This window comes from Quercus robur, chromosome 2 (assembly GCF_932294415.1).
Source record: "Quercus robur chromosome 2, dhQueRobu3.1, whole genome shotgun sequence".
NCBI lineage: Eukaryota > Viridiplantae > Streptophyta > Magnoliopsida > Fagales > Fagaceae > Quercus > Quercus robur.
The window spans coordinates 85,946,494-85,968,714 of NC_065535.1; the positions used below are offsets into that span (position 1 = coordinate 85,946,494).

Below are 22,221 nucleotides of genomic sequence, written 5' to 3' on the forward strand. Positions count from 1 at the left end.
ACTACAAAAGATACAAAATTTAGAAAATTTTGTTTCAATGGCCATCCAAAGTATACAAATACCAATATACACATACACATGTGTAGTAGTGGTACACTCATCCTTAGGCCAAAGGCTTATAAGGCATGAGTGGGAGGCGTCTCTCTCCAATGTAGGATTGAGCAAAACCTTGAGGATTAACGCTCAACACCATTTCCAAAGAGGACAATTCCTTCTTAGGGTCAGAGATTTGTCCCTTCCACACTGTTTTTGTATTTTTCAATTTTTTTTTATTTGTATATGAAAAACAAAATAAACCAAAACTGAAAAGAAAAACAAACAAAAACAAATTAAAAAAAAGGTAGAAGTAACGCATAAAACTAGACTGAATCAAAATAATAAAGCAAAACACACAAGTAATGCAAACAGAAAACAAGAAGAGTAGAGAGAAAAAGTGATAGAATCACTTGGAGTCCTTTTCTTTCCACACCTTGGAAGAAACTTTCCGTTTAGCGAACCCTTAATCCGGCAATGAGGGGGAAAAGTTAAAACCGTTCAAGTTCGAAAGGATCATAAGGGCTTTGAGAAAATCTTCAAAGCCAAAGAGGATGGAAGCTAATTCTGATCTCCCGACGCTATCATGCTATTGCTCTTTTGAGTGGCTAATCACTTGTAGCAATTATGTCGAGTATGTCCAACTGCTCCACAGTGATGACAGAAATGCTGTTTTTTCTGTTTTGACTTTTGAGAGTTTCCCTTCTTAGCCCTAGGGTTCTTACTTTCTTTCTTATCAAGTTTAGGGGGTGTTCCCAAGATAGATTTACCCTTGTCTGTGTTCTCACTAGCTAATTCATTTTTAACATCATTATTCTTAGTTTCAACATTATTAGTAGGAGGAATAAAAACAGTAGTATTAGTAGAAGCAATACTAGGAGAAGAGAAATCATAACCTAAATCGGTTCAATCGAAAGTAGATTTCTGAAGATTTAGCATCTCATCAAGCTTAGCGCTTGAAGTTTTTTCTAGCTGAGCTCTGACTTGGAACAATTCTACCTCAAGCTTCTTGGTCTTCTTAGCCAAGAAGTTATTCTCAAACCTCAGTGCTCCAATAGTTTGATTTGCTTCATCAAACTTTGTAGAGATTTCTTCTCGCTCAAGCTCCACATCATTAAGCTTCTTGGTGGCCAACCTATACATCTTCTCATGCTTTTTTGAGATCTTGTATAACTTTGCATAGGCTATGTGGATGTCATCTTGTTCATCCATCTTCTCAAACTTGAATTCCATCAATTCCTCTTCTTCATCCACATCTTCAACAATCCCCTTAGTAGGATTGACAATGGTAGTGAAGGCATTCAAAATTCCGTCATCCTCATTGTCGGAATCATCCTTAGGCTTGGTATTGCTCAATGTAGCAGCAAATACCTTGTTCTTCCCAATGGTCTTGAGATATGTGGGGCACTCTTGTTTCATGTGACCAAAGCCTTGACATCCAAAGCACTTTGGTCTTGAGGGAACATTGTACTGATTGTCATCCCTAGCATCCTTCTTCCCTTTGTCTTGACTCTTGAACTGTGAGGAACTAAATTGCCTACGGTCCTTGTTGAAGCCCTTCCCATTTGCATTCTTCATGAACTTCTTGAATTGCCTGGTAATGTAAGACTTCATTTTAGAATCTTCATCGTCTGAAGACTCATCCGTGTCACTGCTCTTGGCCTTTAGTGCCATGCTCTTGCTTTTATTTGAATTCCCGATTCTAGACAAACCCAACTCATAGGTCTGTAGATTGTCAACCAACTCTATCAAAGGAATTTTGTCAATATCCTTCAATTCCTCAATCGCAATGATCTTGGCATGAAATCTCTCGAGTAGAGATCTGAGCACCTTTCTCACAATCTTGGGTGTAGGAATGGTTTCCCCAAGATTAAAAGTTGAGTTTACTATGTCCTTAAGCTTGGCATATAACTCATCAAATGACTCATCCTCTTCCATCTTGATTTCTTCGAAACTTGTAGTTAGCCTCTAAAACTTCAAATCCTTGACAGCCTTAGTTCCTTTATAGGTTATTTGGAGGATGGTTCATGCTTCCTTAGCAGTTTCAGTGGAGGATATCTTCTTAAACTCCTCATTTGTGACTGCACTGAATAAAACATTCAATGCCCTGATGTTAAAGTTTGCCGCTTTGATCTTAGCATCATTCCAATCGGTTGGTGCTTCTGTAGGCTTAGTCCAGCCTATCTCCACAGCTCGCTACACTTTCTCATCTAAAGACTGTAAGAAAACTCTTATGTGTACTTTCTAGTATGCATAGTTAGTGCCATCAAATAAGGGAGGTATAATAAGAGATTTTCCTCTATCCATGACAAACAGGGGGTTAATGAATCACACAGTAAAGATTAACCCTAATTAGAGTGTGCCTGCTCTGATTCCACTTAATAGGCCAAAAACGTATTGACCCCTTGTGATAAATTAATTGATTAATTAGCAAATTTTATTAATTAATCAAATTAACATGCAATGTACATGGTAGCACAAACAAATCACCAATTAAACTAAGTATGCAGCGGAAATTAAATTTAGACGGTGATTTGTTTACGAATGGGGAAAACCTACATGGCAAAAACCCCAACGGGTAATTTTAAGGTCACCACTCCCGAGAATCCATTATTATCAAAACAAGTGGTTACAAGTAAAGGAATCCTAGTACCTTATACCAACCTACAGTTGAACCCTTACCCCAATATCCAATTGGACTTATTCTGTAATGACAATCTCTCGTTTCAATGCACGGCTCCCAGTACGCGACTAACCAATTGCACGAATTTCAATACGTGACTTCAATCACCAACTAGAGAAGGTTGTTGGCTGCAAGGTTTTTTAGTTCATCACACAATGAAAATCATGAAGTTGTTTGGTCATAAAACCCTATGGTATACAAACACAACAGCTTCTTCAAGAACTAGGGCAAACTAGGTTTCCGGTCACATTTCTTCACTCTTGTGAAATTTGCTCTTGTGCAATTATGCGTGACCTTTTACAGCCCTTAAAATAATCCTTATATATGTTTAGGGTTGTGAGAAAAGAAAGCACAAATACATACTCACGAATTAGATGAAAAACAGTCTTGAAAATTGAGTTTCATAAACCTCAACAGATACCTATCTGTCAAGCAGTTGTAGAGCCACAGGATTTAGACAGCTCTCTAAGCCTCGATAGATGCTAGCTGTCGAGATTTAATAAGTAGCACTTTCACACTTGATTCTTGGATAGACTTGCATGGCTTTAACACTTGAACTTGAAACCTTATTCTTGAAGCATTAAACACATCCTAGATCTACCCAATTACAAGTAAAGTGCATTTTGTCAAAGGATTAACCAATTATATAAAATAATGACATATGTTCCTATCATTGAATCACATATGTCCTAAAAGTTTTGTTTATAATTCTAAAGTAAGAACCTTTTGAAATTTAAAGATTTTTTAGATAATAACTATGAGGGGGCAAAAAGTGAAACAAAAGATTGATGATGGTATCGTGATCTAGTTACTATTCGCTCACATGATGAATTTATAGAGATGAGATGCAAGTTCAACCTTTAAGTACCCGTTGCAAAGTTAAATATATGAGTCTGATCAACATTACTTGTGTAACATTTAATGTTCAATTGAGTAGAGCCTAGAAATGGCTAAGTGTTCGTCCTTGGGTTTAATTCGAGGATGGAATTACAATTAGATGATTTTTCTCTCTCCTTTTTCTTCTTTCCGAATTAGATCCTCCCCTTGATCTAGGTGTTTCTTAACTTTATATAACTTAGCAAAGATGCATCTAGACCTAATATTTGGAGGGTCATGATCAGACTTTTTTGATATGTGTCCCATCAAGACATTTCTATAAGGTTTTTACACCAAAATATGAGCTGGGAGAACACTACCAAGTTACCTTTGTCCCCCCTGGGATTACACCATACTCCCTTCATTCCTAATTCTCGGCCTTCCAAGGTTAAGTAGGAGCCCTCGGCATCCTTATCGACTGCAACATTTCAAACTCCTTATTAGTTAAATAGGTCCTCTCTGAGGATACCTCGTGAAGTTCCCCTCCTTGGAAATGCCCTTATCTACTTTATTAATTACTTTGGATCCTTGTCCCCCCACAATAACTTTTTTATTTTTTATTTATTTTTATACAAGATAGAAATTATACTCTAACATAATCTTAAGTGTATATATGTGTAAAGTTTTCTCTTGGAGATTTAAACCCCGATTCTTGTCCCCCCACACCCCACATCCCATAAACACTTATATTTGTGGAGTGACCATCGCTCCAATGGTACGCGGTGGTCCCCCACAATAACTTAATTATTGATTTTTGATCATCTTAATATTTTGTAAAAAAAAAAAAAAAAAAAACCAGAAGAGGATTTTTATATGATTAATTGTCGATGACCATGTACCATAAGATTGTAAAGAGAAGCATGGACACGATAAGTAAAGACTATAGTATAGGACATGGCACGATTCGCATAGGATATTCCAGTCCCACTTTTTTCGTCCAACCCTTCCGAGTTTGGACTTCGGACAAGGTGACACACCACCTGGTACCTGGTGGTCCTCCACGTCATCAACTTGACCCCGACACAACATCAAACGGTCCAGATCCAACCACAATTTGCAATATTTGTGATCAAATCAAATATTCAACTTCAAGGCCTCTTGTCCTTTTGAGGGTTACGCAATCCAAGGCTCTCCAAACTACAATCCATCACACACACAGTGCTTTCTCTTTTGTTTGTGTAGCCATGGCTGGAGGTAGAAGGCGACCTGCTAAAACCCAAAACAACAAAAGCAATAGCAATAATAGCAGCAGCAACAACAAGGGTAGAAGAAGAGGATCAGAATCTTTCTCTGTTAGAGCTGGTTTGTTCGTTGAAGGTGGCTTGTTATCTGATTGGCAAAATCAAACCCCTTCTCGAGGTCTTTCTCTCTCCTTAAATTGATCTCTAACAAATAAAAGTTCTATCTTTGTTTGATTTATTGGCCAGCTTGATGTTTGGTTGCTGGGAAAACAGAGGAAAGTGCAGGAAAATAGGGGAAATTTTTATTTGTTTTTTTAGATTAAAGACAAAAAAGAAGATGACTTTAAGATTAAGTTAGGTGGATGCTGAACTGGGTAATCCATGGAATTTCTTTTTGGTGTCTTAGATGATAGGAAATGTTATTTAGTTACGTGTGTTCCAAATTTCCGGTTCTTCCAAGTTTTTGTTTTGGAATTTTGATTAGTTTTTTGAATTGCAGGGAGGAATTCCAATCCGAATAACAAATCTGGGTCTGTGTCTGTGTCCAAATCTAGAAGCTTTGGTAAAGGCAAAGCTTCTGGTTCTAAAATTGAACCTCGGAAAATGGGTGGGAATGCTATTGGATACCGATACCCTGCGCTTGACTTTGAGGTATGTTGTATTGAATCAAATGTTACATGAGTTTAATGTTTTGGAAATTAATTTCCGTTCCAAGTTGGAGAGTAAACAAGCAAGTGAGCCTTTCTTTTTAGAATAGAAGACTAATTTTTAAAGTGTTTGTCCAGAGCCTTGACTTTCTAATCATATTAGCAAGTGCCATATAACTTAAAGAAAATGGGGTATCTTTCCTAGCCGGATTGGTTTCCTTGGTTGATTGTGTCCCTAGAATCAAAATGATTTTGAAATTTCGTGCATTTTTTTTTGGGTGTGTTTTTTTTTTTTTGGGGGGGGGGGGGGGGGGGGTGTTAGGACTTGGGAGTTGTTACTTTGTTTATTAAATTCAGTTTCAGTTGTTTTGGTTGTTAATGATGGAGCTCAAATGCTTTAAAAAGTTTCTGATTTTGTAATCATTTTGGGGATAGTATTTTGGTTAAATCCTACAAGGCACTAAATTTTCCCTCTCTAAAAAATTCTTCTTTAGCTGTAGATAATTCTTAGTTTCTGCAGAAATTGACCAAATACTTTAATCTTCTTTTAAACTAACGTGAATGTTGGTGACGTTTTATGAGCTCTCATTTGTTTGCTACATTGGAATTTCCATACCCTCCTGAATCGTTTCTTTCTAGGGAAAATGTTTTTGGTAATATTTGTCCATTTAATTGAAGCTTTGGATGTTCTATTTCCTAAAATATTTAACCTGGAACAAATTTTTGTTTAACAGAAGGGCAATAATGGAGATAACAGTATAGATGAGTCGCACCCCATTGTTTTAGTGGATTCAAAGGAGAATCAAATTGTGGCTTATGTAGACCAAATGCCATCTTCAGAGCCTCGTGATGTGGAATTTACTTATGACTACCATTCAGATTTTGTGTTAGGTGATGGCTCTCATCAAGGCTTGGGATTCCAAGCTGAAACTGAAGGAACCTCATCCTATGAGAAGGAAATTAATGCCGGTGAGAACATTAATGATGAGATAGGTCAGATGTCTGAAGAAATTTTGGCTGAGGTTTCACCTCCAGGAAAAAATTCGGGGTTCTTGTCAATTGGAGGTATGAAATTATACACCCAAGATATATCTGATGAGGAAAGTGATGAAGAAGACAATAGAGAGTCTCTAGATGAGGAAAGCAATGACACTTCTGAGCCTGGAGAAGCAGTTGGATTGTCTGAAAGTGATAGCTCTGAAGACTCATCTGATAGTGATTTAGATATTGATGATGAAGTTGCAGAAGATTACTTAGAAGGAATTGGTGGAAGTGACAATGTTTTAAATTCCAAATGGTTGATGGAACAAGTTTTGGATGAGTCAGATGATGATAGTTCTAGCAACAGTTTTGATGAGACTGTAGAGAAGTTGGGTGGAATTGCTCTCCAGGATGCATCTAGGGAATTTGGATTGAAGAAGCCCAAATCAAGGAAGAGATACTCTAAACCTTCCAAAGAGAATTTGTCATTGGCAATAGATGACCTTATGCTCATAAAAGATCCAAGAACTGTTTCTGCAAAAAAAAAGCATGTTGCTAGGTTTCCTCGATCTTGGCCTCTAGAGGCTCAAAAGAGTAAAACTTCCAGAAACTTTCCTGGTAAATCTCAAGTCTGTTTTTATCTTGGATGATGCACATTTTTATTTTCTGCTGGGAAATAATCTTTTATTTGTTTTAAGTTCTCAATTCATAATATTTGGAGGCAGGGATGCATGCTGCAATCATACTTTCTAAGAGATCAAGATTTAATTTAAATAAAAAAGGGGGTTTGAGGGATACCCCAGTGGTTCTAGCACCTCTTGTGGTGCTTGGGCACTGGGGTATGATCCCCACCAGCCCTGCTCTCCCAATTTTCTTATATAAAAAAAAATGTATATATAATTTTCCAAAACTAACCTCTTTAATCTAAACTCAAATAAAGCTAATGGGAAAAACGGTTCTGACTTTTCAAATAAAGGGTAAGTTAGGAAAGTTATTAATATTATATCTATTGATTTGTCAAAGAGGACAACATTTTGGGATGTCCAAAAATGAAATTGAGGACCAGTATTTTTCTCCAAAAATAAAAATAAAAAAAATTGAGGACCAGTAAAAAAGGGATGGAGGGAGTAGTACTTTATCAAAATGCTGCATTTAATTGGAGTATAGGGATGAGTTAATCATTGAATCTTATCATTGTTGGTGTGTTCATATTTGTGTAGCTTTATGACCAAAGATTTTCCTGTGTGTTGTGTGAACATACACATGATTAAAATCCTATAACCTTGTGAAAGTCTGGAACAATCATAGGTTGATGATTTGAAATCCATGGGCAAATGACTGGGTTGGCCAATTTTATTCATATACACAAGGACCTTGTGTATGTAAGAGAGTCACTCTGTTTCAATACACCTCATATATTTCCTCTTTGTTTTAAACATCTTGCAAATGCTGGCATATGTCTATGATGGTGCCTTGATGCTGTCATCATTTATGTGCTTGAGGCTTAAGTTATATTGTTTTATTAAATCTTTAGTAGGTTGACTGGTTCTCATGAAATTATGAGGCATAAAGCTAAAACCTGGGAGAGCTGGCTTCTTGATATTTGACACACCTAATGAAACCAAAAGTAACACAAATCTATAAGGATAAGATAAATAAATAATGTTGGGGATAATGGCCAATTCAAGGAATTATGACCCTTACCAAAAATACAAATGATTTTTTGAAATGAATGGACAATTAAAGAGCTAGTGGATAATAATGATCCACATAAAGAGCTTCGTTAGCAATGGGATTGGAGAGTTGGTACGGATTTTAGGCATTGATGCGTTTCATTTAAAAGAATCATAGAAGATAATCAATACAGTTAAAAGAATTGTATGAATGATGAAGAAACTAGGAAGCAGCTTATGAACAGTATGATCAACATCTTAGGAATAAATTAAAGGAATTAATAGAATGTCAAAGTTAAGATTAGTCTTTCTGTGCTTGACTAAAGAAATATAACCTTTTGGCAAGAGAGCCCCAGAATAATTTAAAAACATTTCCTGGTAGGTCTAAAGAAATAGTTTTTTGATCATACACATGCAAACATTGTTATAGTTTTTCTTTTTATTTATTAATGTAGGTTTGGGCTTTCATGTTTTGGTTTCAAATAGCAATCATATTCATGGTTTTAGTTTGTTTGTAACAATTTGGAATTTATTTCATAAATTTCTAGCCATGGGTCTACTTTCTTTCAGCTTGCATTTGTTCTTCTCTGTTGGTGAAAATTTTCTTAACTATTATTCTGCTGTCTACTAAACTAAAGGGTCTGCCTTCAGTTCATTTTGTAAATTCTTCTACTTACCATTCAGGTGAAAAAAAGAAACATCGTAAAGAAATGATTGCTGTGAAACGTCGGGAGAGAATGCTGCTCCGGGGTGTTGATCTGGAGCAAATTAATTTGGTAAAAGCAAAAAGGAAACTTAATGCTGTTGCCCTTCCTTTTGTTGTTTCTATTTCCATTGAAATTATGGAAAGCATACTAATGCCATAGTTTATAAGGGTTGTTGTTTACTGTTGATTACAGGCATGCTTCATGAAGTTTGGTTTGGTGTTTTATTTTTCACCTTAACATCTCGAATGCAGATTTCTTTTTTTGGCTTTCTTGCAATTATTACCAGTTATATTGAAGTGCAAGTGTCCTTATAAGCTAATTAATCAATTTGATTACTGGATATAAACATTTTCCTTTTCCAAATTGTACCCTTCTAGTTAGATAATTTGATATCAATTCTTTTCAGACAATCATACTGTTTATATACTTATGAGATTTTTCAGTATTACTAACAGCTTAATTGGTTTGAACTGTAGAAACTAGAGCAGATTGTATTGGATGGTGTGGATATGTTTTCTTTTCAACCTATGCATTCTCGTGATTGTTCCCAGGTATATACTCTCTTCACAACCCACCTCCCCCCTTCAAAAAAATAAAGAAAGAAGGGAATATAGCATCATTTTTTTTTTTCTTTTTTGGATAAATAAAGCGCAATCCTAGTATGGATTATGTTTAACATGCATTTGAATTAATCCTAGGAATCTTAAGAATCTTTCATTGATTTCAAACTGTTTTTGATGTATTAGGTACGACGATTAGCTGCAATATATCGCTTGCGAAGTGGCTGCCAAGGTTCTGGAAAGAAAAGGTATATAATGAAATGTGTGTGTGTGTGTATTTACATATGTATAGAGATATACAGACATATACTTTCTAAATTTGTTTAACATAGAGTTGATTTCAAGCTAGCTGTTATTTTGTTTTTTCAGATTTGTAACAGTGGTGCGAACACAACATACATGTATGCCATCAGCAAATGATAAAGTTCGCCTGGAAAAGGTTCAGATGTTAATTAAACTGCATACTAAGTATTATGCATTGTTTGTTTCTTTTTTTTATTGTCTATGAAGTTGTCTTATATGTTTTCGAAGAATCTAGATTTCTACTGTCTACTTAATATATGTATCAGCAAACCTAAGATTAATGGTTTCATTATGAATTTCAGCTGATAGGTGCTGGCGATGAGGATGCTGATTTTGCTGTGACTGATTTCTCAAATTTAAGATCTGCCAATAGGAACAGGGTTAAGAAGACTGCTAAGGGCAGTGGTGAAGCAAGTGAGAAGAAACGGAGTGGGAAAAAGAGTTCATATGGCAATAAGGTTTCATATGCGGATCAACCCATGTCATTTGTATCATGTGGTATAATGCAATCAGATGCTGTTGAGATCACAGCATTTGATTCGCAAGAGACAAATGAAAATCTTAAAGATAACGGTGTGGTTGGCTCGGCAAGTTTAGGTTCATTTGAGGTACACACCAAGGGATTTGGATCTAAAATGATGGCTAAAATGGGGTTTGTCGAAGGTGGAGGGTTAGGAAAGGATGGTCAAGGTATTGCAGAGCCCATTGAAGCTATCAAACGCCCTAAATCACTTGGATTGGGTATGGAGTTCTCTGAGTCAACTAGTGACCCAGCTGGGACCAAATCCGACACAGGCAGGACCAAATCCCAAAAGGCCCAAGTCTCCAAATCTGGCGGTGACCCAACAAGAAACAGGTCCCAAAAGATAGGAGCTTCTGGGTCCCAAAGGATTGGAGCTTTTGAACAGCATACGAAGGGGTTCGGATCAAAGATGATGGCAAAGATGGGTTTTGTTGAAGGCATGGGCTTGGGCAGAGATTCACAAGGCATACTCAATCCTTTGGGTGCTGTCAGGCGACCAAAATCTCGAGGATTGGGTGCCAAAGGTTAGATATCATTAAAATTGATAGAAATTTAATGTCTCTTAGTTCTCTCAATTTTATTTCTTTTTCCTTGTAAATTAATAGCTAATTATGGCATATTACTTCCATTCTTATCAAATGTGCAAAGATTATTTATTAGTTTCATATTTGTTGCTTCCATGTCTGATAGTCTCCAGCTATCATCTGTTCTTTCAGAGATGATGTGTAATTATTTTATTGTCTAGAGCAAAAATTATATTATTCAGTTTGATTGGTATTGGTCCTCAGATATCTGACACATTTTATTCAATTGATTAATAGTATTTTAGCCATCTACGAAATTGACATGACCTTTTGTCCAGGTTGCTCGATCATAAGCCGCCATATTGCAATTTGCAAGGGAGGCAATGTATATATATATTTATAAAAGGGTCCGGTTAATGCTTTCTATTTCTGAAAATATTATTTTGGAGTTTAAAAAATTATCATTACTTTTTCAATTTTTGAATTTTTTTTTTCAAAAATGAAAATTAACGTGTGCCTTTAAGAGCACACATTAATAAAATTCTTTATAAATTTTTTTAATAGTACAGCTCACAGGAATATTTTTCACCCAAGGGATGGGACAAACAAAGGAGGCAATGTGTATATATATATATATATATAAATTTTTAATGGCTATTCTAGACAGCCCACAGGAATATTCTTCACATTCCTTGATGGGACAAAATAATTTTTAAAGCTACGCAATTGGTTGGTATTGTAACCAATCTGTCCAATTTTGGTTAGCATCATCATAATATGGCTAGGAAATCGAGAAAGAAGAACAAGCAGCTGAGATGAAACTATCAAGGTAGAATAGAATTGGATGTTTGGATTCCAATTGAAGATTAGACGACAAACCAACCACGAGTATGGAATTTTTTGAATACGAACATATGCTATGATAACCTGTGGAAAATTGGGCCATGAATATTTGAATTTCGGGTGTGCTTTAGAAGAGAGGATTTAACTGGCTAGGGTGCTGGGCCCATGGCTGAGGCCAGTATCAAGTCTCAACGGTTGTTTGATTAACTGTGAGAATTGCTGTACAGTATGCTCTGCGACATGCAATTAATCTGAGTGAAGTTATCTTATGTCATTAAAAAAAAAAAAAGTTTGAGAAATTGTTTTGCGCACTCTTGGATACACTGATAAAACTTGCACATTTGTTAATGTGTTATTAGATTAAATTACTTACGTATGTGTTCATTACTGATATTTAGTACCCGTTTGGATACTAATGATTTGCTCTAGTGTCTGCATTTTTCATTTTTTTTGAGAAGCGCGTTTCAATAGCTATTTTGCTTTTCTAGTGGGTCTCGTGTACTGTTTACGAGACCTACAAACCTCTTTTTTCAACCAAACTTTCATTAAAAATGGGTTTCACAGCACTATTTACACATTTAAAAATTATTTTACTACAGCATTTTCAGTTTTCAGCAAAATAAGCAGTATTCAAACACACCTTCAGTGAAAATGAATAATACAATCATCGCTTAGCATAAGTCTAAAATGTGTTAAAAATGTGCCGTTCTAAACTTTTTGTTCGAAAAATCTAAAGGGAAGACAAGTCTAAAATGTGTTAAAACTTTTTGAGAAATCTTAAGAGAAGACAAGTGTAAAATGTGTTAAAAGTGTGTCGTGGTAAACTTTTTGTTTGAGAAATCTAAAGAGAAGACAGGTTCAATGACAATGAGGGAACTATTGCAGAGTGGCAGTGGTCCGGGGCATGCACGAGTGAAGACATGTACAAAGACAAAGTGGTGCGTACATTGATGGGCGACTGTTCAGTGATTTTTTTTTTTTTTTGAGCAAGTGATTTTTTTTTTTTTTTTTTTTTAGATGAAGTGAATTGGATTATTAATAATAATATGGGTCCGGTTAATGTGTACTTTTGCACATTAATAATCTATTTTGAAAAAATTTTTATAAAAAATTGAAAAAACTGTCAAAATAGTGAATTATTTTTTCGTTTTTCCATAAAAAATTTTCTAAAAATAAATTATAATATATGTCTTAAAAGTAGACGATAGTAAATCCCTAATAATATTATTATTATTATTATTATTAGTTACTGTCCTTGCTTTGAGCCAGTTCTTAGCACCGACACCCCAAAAATAATAAAAAAGTACAGAATAACAAAAAATAGAGAACCCAATTATGCCAGCTACATCGAGATCATTTCTCCTAAAAAAAAAAAACTTCGTCAAGATCAAGTCCGTACGTTTAGGCAATACGAGTGTCAAGTCTCAACTACCACATCACATTATTAATTTACATGATATGTACGAAATTAAACAGAAAAAAAAAAAATGTATATAGGGCTTAAAGACTCTTACCAGGTCTTTTTTTTTTTAATAATTATTTAGTATTTAAATATATTTTTTTGGTAACTTATGAGAGTAACTTAAACCTATTTGATGTGATTGAAAATATGGGGGAGAATGTGTTAAACACTGGGCTAAATAATCAAATCAGTAGTCAATCACAAAGAAACCAACAAGTCTTTATTGCTTTAGGTCTCCTCTCTTTATCAGGTCTCAGTTTGCAGTGAAGCACACGGCATAATATGGTCCAATGGGATGCATCAAGATTAAATTAGTGACCTCGGGCCTGTAAAGACAGTTTACTCTTTCCAGCTTAGATTAAAACGAGTATATGATTACTTTGTTTACCTAGATTTAGATCTAAGCTACATCAAGTCTAGCTCTTTTATTTATTTATTTATTTATTTTTTTAGAAAAGCTAAAAGCTTAAGATACTGATCCACCATGCTATTGGTTAAAGAACATTGCAATGTCAAGTTCATCGAGCCAAGATGCAGAAACTATAAAAAGTCAAACCATAAAAATTTAAATGGTCTCCATGTTCTCCCTCTCTCCCATTTAAATAATTAAGGCTCTAAATTTGAGTTGCTTCTAAATCATTCTCTTAACTTTAAGAATTTGTAATTTACACCTTCAACTATTATAAACATATCAATATGCTCATTTCATCAAAATCTGTTAATTTTTTTTTTTGAGCACAATGAAAGATTTTTTACCCAAACTTGAAAAAATAACTTCTATGGTTGTACCTTCAAAAGGAGATCTCAATAAATTCTATCTTTTTGTTTTTTTTGTTTTTTTTGGTAATTTAATGGTATTGTTCAATTCCCTAAATAAGGATACCCTGACTTCAATACACCATCCCTAATTTCTCCCTAATTTCTTGGGCATAATTTCAATAAATTCTTCTCATTGGCCTATTCATTAAACGAGAGGTCAAAGTTAGGCAAAAGTTTTGATCTTGTTGTTTGGCATATCTTTTGACAATAATAATCACACATGCATTGTTATTCCTGTCAAATGTGAAAAGTCTAACTTAATTATTGGGACGAGGATTTTCAAATATTTCCTATCTTACGTTCTTACCTTATTATGAATTAAATTGAAATTAAATTTTTGCTCTTTACATTTTTAAAAGCAAGTGCTACAGTGTTACTAGAATCCAACATTTATAATCTTCCTTTCAAAAAAAAATTATAATCTTAACTTAAAATAATCTATACCTTCAAAATATTAAATAAGTCTATGGTTATGGTACAAAATGTCTCACATTTAAAAAAAAAAAAATTTATTGGCACAACATATTTTGATTAGTGCATAATAAATAGTGGATGCATGTGAAAGTGATTTTTTTTTTTTTTTTGATAAAAAAGTGATGTTACTTTAATTAAAACTTATCATTTTATATAGGTTATGAATAAATAACTTGTGTCCCTAACACTGCTTTTCTTATTATTTTATTAAAAAATAATAAGTGACAAAATATAAGAACATCTTTTATTACTTACAATTTTCCACAGAGATAATTTAATTAAATTATAATGCAAATTCCTTTTTTAATGTTAAATCAATTTTAATTATTATAAAGAATGGACAATATTCAAAAAATGAATTACCCAATTATAAGTATCAAACAAGATTTTTACTTCTACTAAATTTAGAAATAATTAATAGGCAGCCTTACTTTCTGTTTTGGAAAGAAAAACATACTTTTTTTTTTTTTTTGAGAAATAAAGGAAAACATACTGAATACTAAAAATTCAAAAAAATAAAAAAAATAAAAAGATACTAATTAAGTACTAAATTCTCGTTTTATATAAATTATTGGGTAAATTACATATTCGGTTCCTATCCTTTACACAATATTTTAATTTGGTCCCTAAATTGTATCAATTTGGTTCCTAATCTTTCAGTGTTGTGTCAATTTAGTTTCTGCTATTATCTTTTAGATGAAAATTATCGACGTGACTAACGACTAAAATAGAAAATTAGTTTATGTTGATATGACAATAAACTAATTTTTTATTTTAGTTGTTTGTCAGGTCCGTAATTTTCATCTAAGAGATAACAACATGGACTAAATTGACATGACATTGAAACATTAGTGACCAAATTGACTCAATTGAAAGGTTAGAAACCAAACTAAAATATAATGTAAAAGATAGGGATCAAACACATATTTTACCCTAATTTATTTCATCCTTTTGAAAATGGGTTGTTTGAATAAGTTGTACTTACCTTCATGAGATACCTCAATATTAGGCGCATTGTTATGACTTATGAGGTGTAACATAATTCTAAAGGTTTTAGGTTCAATTTATTACACTATAGGTCTTGAGAATGGATTAAAATATTTGTTTGTTATTAAAAGTCTGTTTAATAATGTTGTTTAAACAATACAACATATATTTCTACAATATTTTTTTACCCACATATATTTTCATAACAATTAAATAATGTTATTAAAATTTAAAAATCTATTAGCAAGCCTAAAAATCTAGAAAGGGCGATTCAAAAAGAAATGAAAAATGGACATTAATTAGAGGCCATTGTCGGCATTTGAGAAAACTGACATAGGAGGGTCATTATGGTCAATAAATGAAAAAGCCAAAACAAAACTCCCATGCCATTTTTACTGCGTCACCCCCAAAGCAAAGTCCATTGATATATATCTGATTGCGTTCCTTCCAATTTCTTCACCTCTCTCTCTCTCTCCCAAATCCCAAATTCCCAGTGATCCAAGATCTCGTTTTTTTTCTCACAGAGAGAGACCCATCTCTCAATTTTCGTATTCGCTGAAGGTCAGTCAGATCCGTACTTCCTCTCAAATCCTTTTCATTTTTGCCTATTCCTTTATGTAATTGTATTAGATTTCGTAGTTTTCATATCTGAATCTGCAATTAAACCCAAAACCCACATCAAATTTTGCCTTTTTCACCCATCTCCCCATCTGGGTCGTCCAGATCCGACACAAACTCGTTCAAAAATGGGGCTCTTTAACCATTTTAGGATCTGGGTATTGACCATTTGCTTGGTATTTCAATCCGGGTATGGGTTTTATCTTCCGGGTAGTTACCCCCACAATCATGCCGTGGGCGACCAATTATCGGTGAAAGTGAATTCTCTCACTTCCATTGAAACCGAAATGCCCTTTAGCTATTACAGTTTGCCCTTCTGTAAGCCCCAAGGGGGTGTCAAGGACAGCGCCGAGAATCTCGGTGAGCTTCTCATGGGGGATCGGATCGAGAACTCGCCTTATCTGTTTAAGATGCATACAAACGAGTCTGAGATCTTCTTGTGTAAGTCGGATCCGTTATCGGCCGACGATTTCAAGATCTTGACTAAAAGAATTGACGAGGTATATCAGGTTAATTTGCTTCTCGATAACTTGCCTGCAATTCGGTATACCTCGAAGGAGGATTATGTTTTGCGGTGGACGGGGTATCCGGTTGGGGTTAATATTCAGGATGTGTACTATATATTTAACCATTTGAAGTTTAAAGTGCTTGTTCATAAGTATGAGGAGACAAACGTGGCGGGTGTAATGGGGACCGGTGATGCAGCTGAGGTGATCCCAAATGTTGCGAAAAGGGATTCGGGTCCGCCTGGATACATGGTTGTTGGGTTTGAGGTTGTGCCTTGTAGTGTAATGATTAATGCTGATTCAGTGAAGAAGTTGAAACCGTATGATAAGTTCCCAAATAAATTGAAATGTGATCCAAACACCGTGTCAATGCCGATCAAGCAAGGGCAGCCGATTGTGTTTACCTATGAGGTTGAATTTGAGGAGAGTGACATCAAGTGGCCGTCGCGATGGGATGCTTATTTGAAGATGGAGGGAGCAAAAGTCCATTGGTTCTCGATTTTGAATTCCCTAATGGTGATCACATTCCTTGCTGGTATTGTGCTAGTCATCTTCTTGAGGACTGTTAGGCGGGATCTGACCCGTTATGAGGAACTTGACAAGGAGGCACAAGCACAGATGAATGAGGAGTTATCTGGGTGGAAGCTTGTTGTGGGGGATGTATTCCGTGCCCCAAACAATGCCTCCCTTTTGTGTATCATGGTTGGAGATGGGGTTCAGATTCTTGGAATGGCTGTTGTGACGATATTGTTTGCAGCTCTTGGATTCATGTCACCGGCTTCACGTGGAACACTTATTACAGGTATGCTTTTTATCTATATGATACTTGGTATTGCAGCTGGTTATGTCGCTGTTCGTCTCTGGAGGACTATTGGCTGTGGTGATTCCAAAGGATGGGCTTCGGTCTCATGGAAGGCTGCTTGTTTCTTCCCTGGTATAGCCTTTTTGATCCTCACCACTTTGAATTTCCTTTTGTGGGGAAGTCACAGCACAGGAGCCATTCCATTCTCTCTGTTTGTTATTCTGATTCTGCTCTGGTTCTGCATCTCTGTTCCCCTGACCTTAATTGGTGGATACTTTGGAGCAAAAGCACCTCATATTGAATACCCTGTTAGAACCAACCAGATTCCTCGTGAAATCCCAGCTCAGAAATACCCATCCTGGCTGCTTGTTCTTGGTGCTGGTACCCTCCCTTTCGGTACCCTTTTCATTGAGCTATTCTTTATCATGTCTAGCATTTGGATGGGCCGTGTATACTATGTCTTTGGATTCCTCTTTATTGTTATGATCCTTCTTGTGGTGGTGTGTGCTGAAGTGTCGTTGGTTCTAACATATATGCATCTCTGTGTGGAGGACTGGAAATGGTGGTGGAAGTCATTCTTTGCTTCTGGTTCTGTTGCCATATACATCTTCTTGTACTCCATAAACTATCTTGTATTTGATCTAAAGAGTTTGAGTGGACCTGTCTCTGCCACTCTTTACTTGGGATATTCGCTCTTCATGGTTATAGCAATCATGCTGGCAACTGGCACAGTTGGGTTCCTTTCATCATTCTGGTTTGTGCATTATTTGTTCTCCTCCGTCAAGCTGGACTAGAGAACTTTTTCCCGCTCAAAAGATTGGCACTTTGAAGAGCATTGGTGGCAGCCGTTTAAGGGACAAAGAACGAAACTTGCAGAGTATATGTTTACTTTTCTACAGTTTATTTTGTTAGGGAACTTAGAAAATGTAATAACAATAATTCGTCCAGTTTTGCTTAATTCTTTAATAGATGGATATCATGGCATATGATAGTTTGCTACCAAATTTAATTTGCATTCTGGCGGATGGAGGCATGTCTAGTTGATGGTAGTTGGCATGGGATCTTTAGTTTGTAACTTTTTGACTATTCAGTTCTGTTTGTTTTGAAATACTGAAGGCAAAAATTATATGCTGTTTATTTCGTGACTGTCTTTGAACAATCTTGACATGTTTTGTATAGCTTTTGCCTCTGCTTTATTGTATGAGTTTGCGTATGAATTAGTAATCTTTATATTTGTTGCATTTCAGGTAGAATTTTTACTTTCCATACTTTTCAGATAATGAAATTAGTTTATGACTTAGCCTATGTCACACACTTCATTGAGTTTAGCACGATCTAAAGCTGCACAATACACCCCTCATGTTTGCCACACTCCCTGTCATCGTGGTGTTTTAGGCTTAGGTATTACCTTGATCCAATCCTTGGAACTGGAGATGTACCGAGTGTTGCGTTTCAGCTTGATGGCATAATAGCATGTCTGATGTCTAAAGCATCAAATGAGTGTTGCGTTTCAGCTTGATGGCATGATAGCAGGTTTGATGTCTAAAGCATCAAATGATTGGATTTGGATAGAAATCTCGTGTATTCCACGTTCCTATATTATTAAAGTGTGTAATGCTGTTGAAATGAGCCCTTTTTTCAAATCTTTGGAATCCAATTTTACCACTTTTAAAACCCTTCTTTACATATGAATTTGATTTCCTAGAAATATCTGTTATATTCTTTCTTCTTGAAGCCCATATTCTTTCTGAATGTTCATATTTTACTCTGGTTTGTCAATTCCTTTCAATTATACACATTAATATATGAAGATATAAAACAATAACAAATGATAAATACATATACTCTCTCAAGTTTGGTGTAGCAATAAGTTTTCATACGTACACAAATTGATAACATTTTTAACAAGTTGCCGAGGTTTCTTGCCACTGACTGCACTTTTATATTGGTCTATAACTTATGTCACATTTATAGTGGCAATAGTAATACATCTGCGAAAGTTTAAAAACTTGTTAATGAAGAAGTGAAATCTTGTGTGTGTTTGAAACTTATTGCTGACAACTGCCAATAATTAAATGCTACCTTGTCTACCTACTTTTCACCAAACAGATTGCCTCCTCTACTGGTAAGCCACCCCAGCAGCACACAAAGGAGTCATTCGGTTGAAAAATAATACCTAATTTCTGAAACTTATATGAAAACTGCCACACTTTAAAAAAGTGAGTTCAACTCACAGTATTTGGGTTCAATCACGATTTCCAATAGACCCATGGTATGTTAGCTCAGTGTTGTGTTTGAGTCCATGATTTTAGATCCTGAATGGATTCAAATCACGTCACTAAAAGTACCACAGTTTTTCATAAAAATTTTAGAAAGTATTTTTATTTTTTTGGTAAAATTAAAATATAATTTTAAAATTTCAACCATACCACTCATTTTAATCTTATCAATTTACCTCTGTCGCTCTTTCATATACCAAGATCTAAATCCAAGTAACTCCAACTGAGAATCTAAACAAGTTGTAAGAAGACTTGCCTAGAAAACATAATCCATAAACTTTCTTCCAGGTATGGTGCTCCTTTCCCCTTTCATCACGACTGAGCTTGTCGAGGTGATGGGATAAGTGTATTTTTTTTTCTTTAATCTTCATCATTAATCCATATCTGTTTTCAATTGTATTATTCAATTGGATTTTAGATAGTGGACTTTAATTGATTCTAAAAAAAAAGATAGTGGACTTTAATTCTTATAGTCTAAATAGTGCGAGGCAAATGTGAGAAAGAGTAATTTATTGGTTCTATTAGGATTGTCTCTATACATAGAATTACCTTTTATTTAATTTAAGAATATATTGTGGCAAGATCTTATCGTATGAGGATTTTGTAGTCTTTATTATAAGTATTCTTTATAAAATTTTAATTTATAAATTATTTATGCTATGATACTAGCAATATACTGTGCAAACATTAGTTAATTAATAAATAAATAAAAAGTAAATACTGATATCATTGAAATTGTTCCAAAATATGAAAATAAAAACACCTAAACTCTGCTAATCATGTGATGAAATAATATATTCATATGGTGAGCTACAATGCTACATAACAGAAGAGGGAATGGGACACTCATGATTCAACTCACCCAATGTCCATGTTATTATTTCTATTAATGTGACATGATTTAATTGGATCAATTGAATATGATACCTATCGACCACCCCTGCCATAAGTATGGACGGAATGGCTCCAATCTATATGCTACATCATGTTAGGGGTCTAAATCCAAAATTTTAAACTTTTGGTTGCAAAATCAAAATGATCCACTCTAGCTGTTGTTCAAAGTTGAAAATCCAGCTCAACTCACTTTTCCATTGCCAACCTCTTGCTTACATTTCCTATCTTAATAAACTATTTTGCTTTCCCTAATATCACATATACAACTTCTGTTTAGAGTTAAGTCAAGAGCCTTCTAGCTGAACTAGCACATATTTTTGTAGGCCCTCCTTTTTTATTTTTATATTTTAAAATGCATCTTTTATTAGCTTTGTGCTCTTTTCCTTTTGAGGCGACTCTCCTCTCCTCGTGGGTTTTTTTTTTTTTTTTTTTTTTTTTAAATTATTTTTTTTATAATTTTTTTTAATTAATTAATTAATTCTTTTTTTTTTGTTAGAATATGGTTTAGAGATTTGAAATATTCTAAGACTTTAATTTTCTCTAATTTTGTGAATATGACAATGCAAATAACTGTAAATTATACTAAAAAATTTGAAACTATTAAGCAAGAGTGCACATGAAGGACTGGCTTCAAACAAAGCTCCAAAATGTCCTTGTCCCTTCGCCTTTAATGGTATAGTGTAGGAGTACATACACTTCTTTTTTGTTTATAATGGGAAATTAAATAACTATTCCTTGCTCTTATCATTGACATTTCTCGTTTAATAATCTCAATTCTTTTGGTAATCTCGTGCAGCCTGTGCTTGTTGTTATGTATTTGGTGCAGAACATGCCAACCATTGGCTCTTGGCTCATCGACAATGTATTTTCTGTACCTTTTAAATCAATAAATCTATACCTCCTATTACATCATGCGGTCTATGTTAGATGCTGTCATTTATTTATGAATCCAATGCAGCTTGCAAAATAATGCTATGAATTGCTTTTGATTTTTATTTATTTATTTATTTTTTTGATGGAGTACTTGATAAAAATTACTTGTAGATTGGTGGGAAGCAAGTAGGAGTTGCTGCACAGAAGGGAAACACTTATTCATTGAGCTTATTGTTTGGGAAAAAGAAGGCCGCATAGAAAGCTTGTCTACCATCTATTAGATAGTCAACTAAATGCAAGCGCTATTGTGGTTTCCGTAATTCATGCATCAACACAAACTCTATAGAGAGGTCCTTTTATGTAAGAACACAGATGGAATTCCAGAGAGGAGGCAAATATGGTTTAGAAGATGGTTTTTGTTTTGTTGGTGGAGGCCATAATGTCATAATACTGCTCAATTCAGTCTAGGCCAACTGATAGGTGCGGTGGTCTGTCTAAGTTGGAAGGATCTACATCATTTATAATTTCCCCATTTGTATGGTAACTTATGAAAATAATGCAGTTAAGGCAATCTCAGCATGTTTTAAGAGTTCTAAATCTGTGTTTTATTTCGGAAAGAAACATATTTAGATATCATTTGAGAACAATAATATACTATTTGGTATGTGAAAATTTTGTTATTCTTGACATGGAATGCATAGTTACTATCATCTTAATTAAGGAAGGTTCATGGCTTAAAGAATTTACAGATAGAGAACAGAACAGAACAGAAAACAATTTGAGTGAGAGTGCATGAAGAAGTACAGCAGCAGTGATGATAGCAAGGACAGCCCATGGAGTACTGAAGTAATCTTGTTTCAAGGTTGCCTTCCACTTGTCCCAAGGGAGATTGTGGTATGCAGTCAATTCTCCAGAATAATTAACAAGAAAGGAGAGAAATCCTTCAAACTTTCCCTATAATTATTATTTTTTA

At 34.8% G+C, this 22,221-nt stretch overlaps 2 protein-coding genes across 2 annotated transcripts; both read left to right on the top strand.

Annotated features, from left to right (window-relative positions):
- Positions 1 to 4,519: 4,519 nt before the first annotated feature.
- LOC126715529 (uncharacterized) lies at positions 4,520 to 10,954 on the top strand. Its single transcript, XM_050416168.1, has 8 exons — positions 4,520 to 4,951; positions 5,273 to 5,424; positions 6,155 to 7,019; positions 8,759 to 8,850; positions 9,258 to 9,332; positions 9,528 to 9,589; positions 9,711 to 9,780; positions 9,947 to 10,954. Exons 1-8 carry the CDS (start codon positions 4,777 to 4,779, stop codon positions 10,694 to 10,696), a joined length of 2,241 nt encoding a protein of 746 aa, XP_050272125.1. The 5' UTR covers positions 4,520 to 4,776; the 3' UTR covers positions 10,697 to 10,954.
- Positions 10,955 to 15,663: 4,709 nt separating this feature from the next.
- On the top strand, positions 15,664 to 18,339 carry LOC126715530 (transmembrane 9 superfamily member 11). Its single transcript, XM_050416169.1, has one exon. The coding sequence runs from the start codon at positions 16,023 to 16,025 to the stop codon at positions 17,994 to 17,996; it is 1,974 nt and encodes a 657-aa protein (XP_050272126.1). The 5' UTR covers positions 15,664 to 16,022; the 3' UTR covers positions 17,997 to 18,339.
- Positions 18,340 to 22,221: the final 3,882 nt, after the last annotated feature.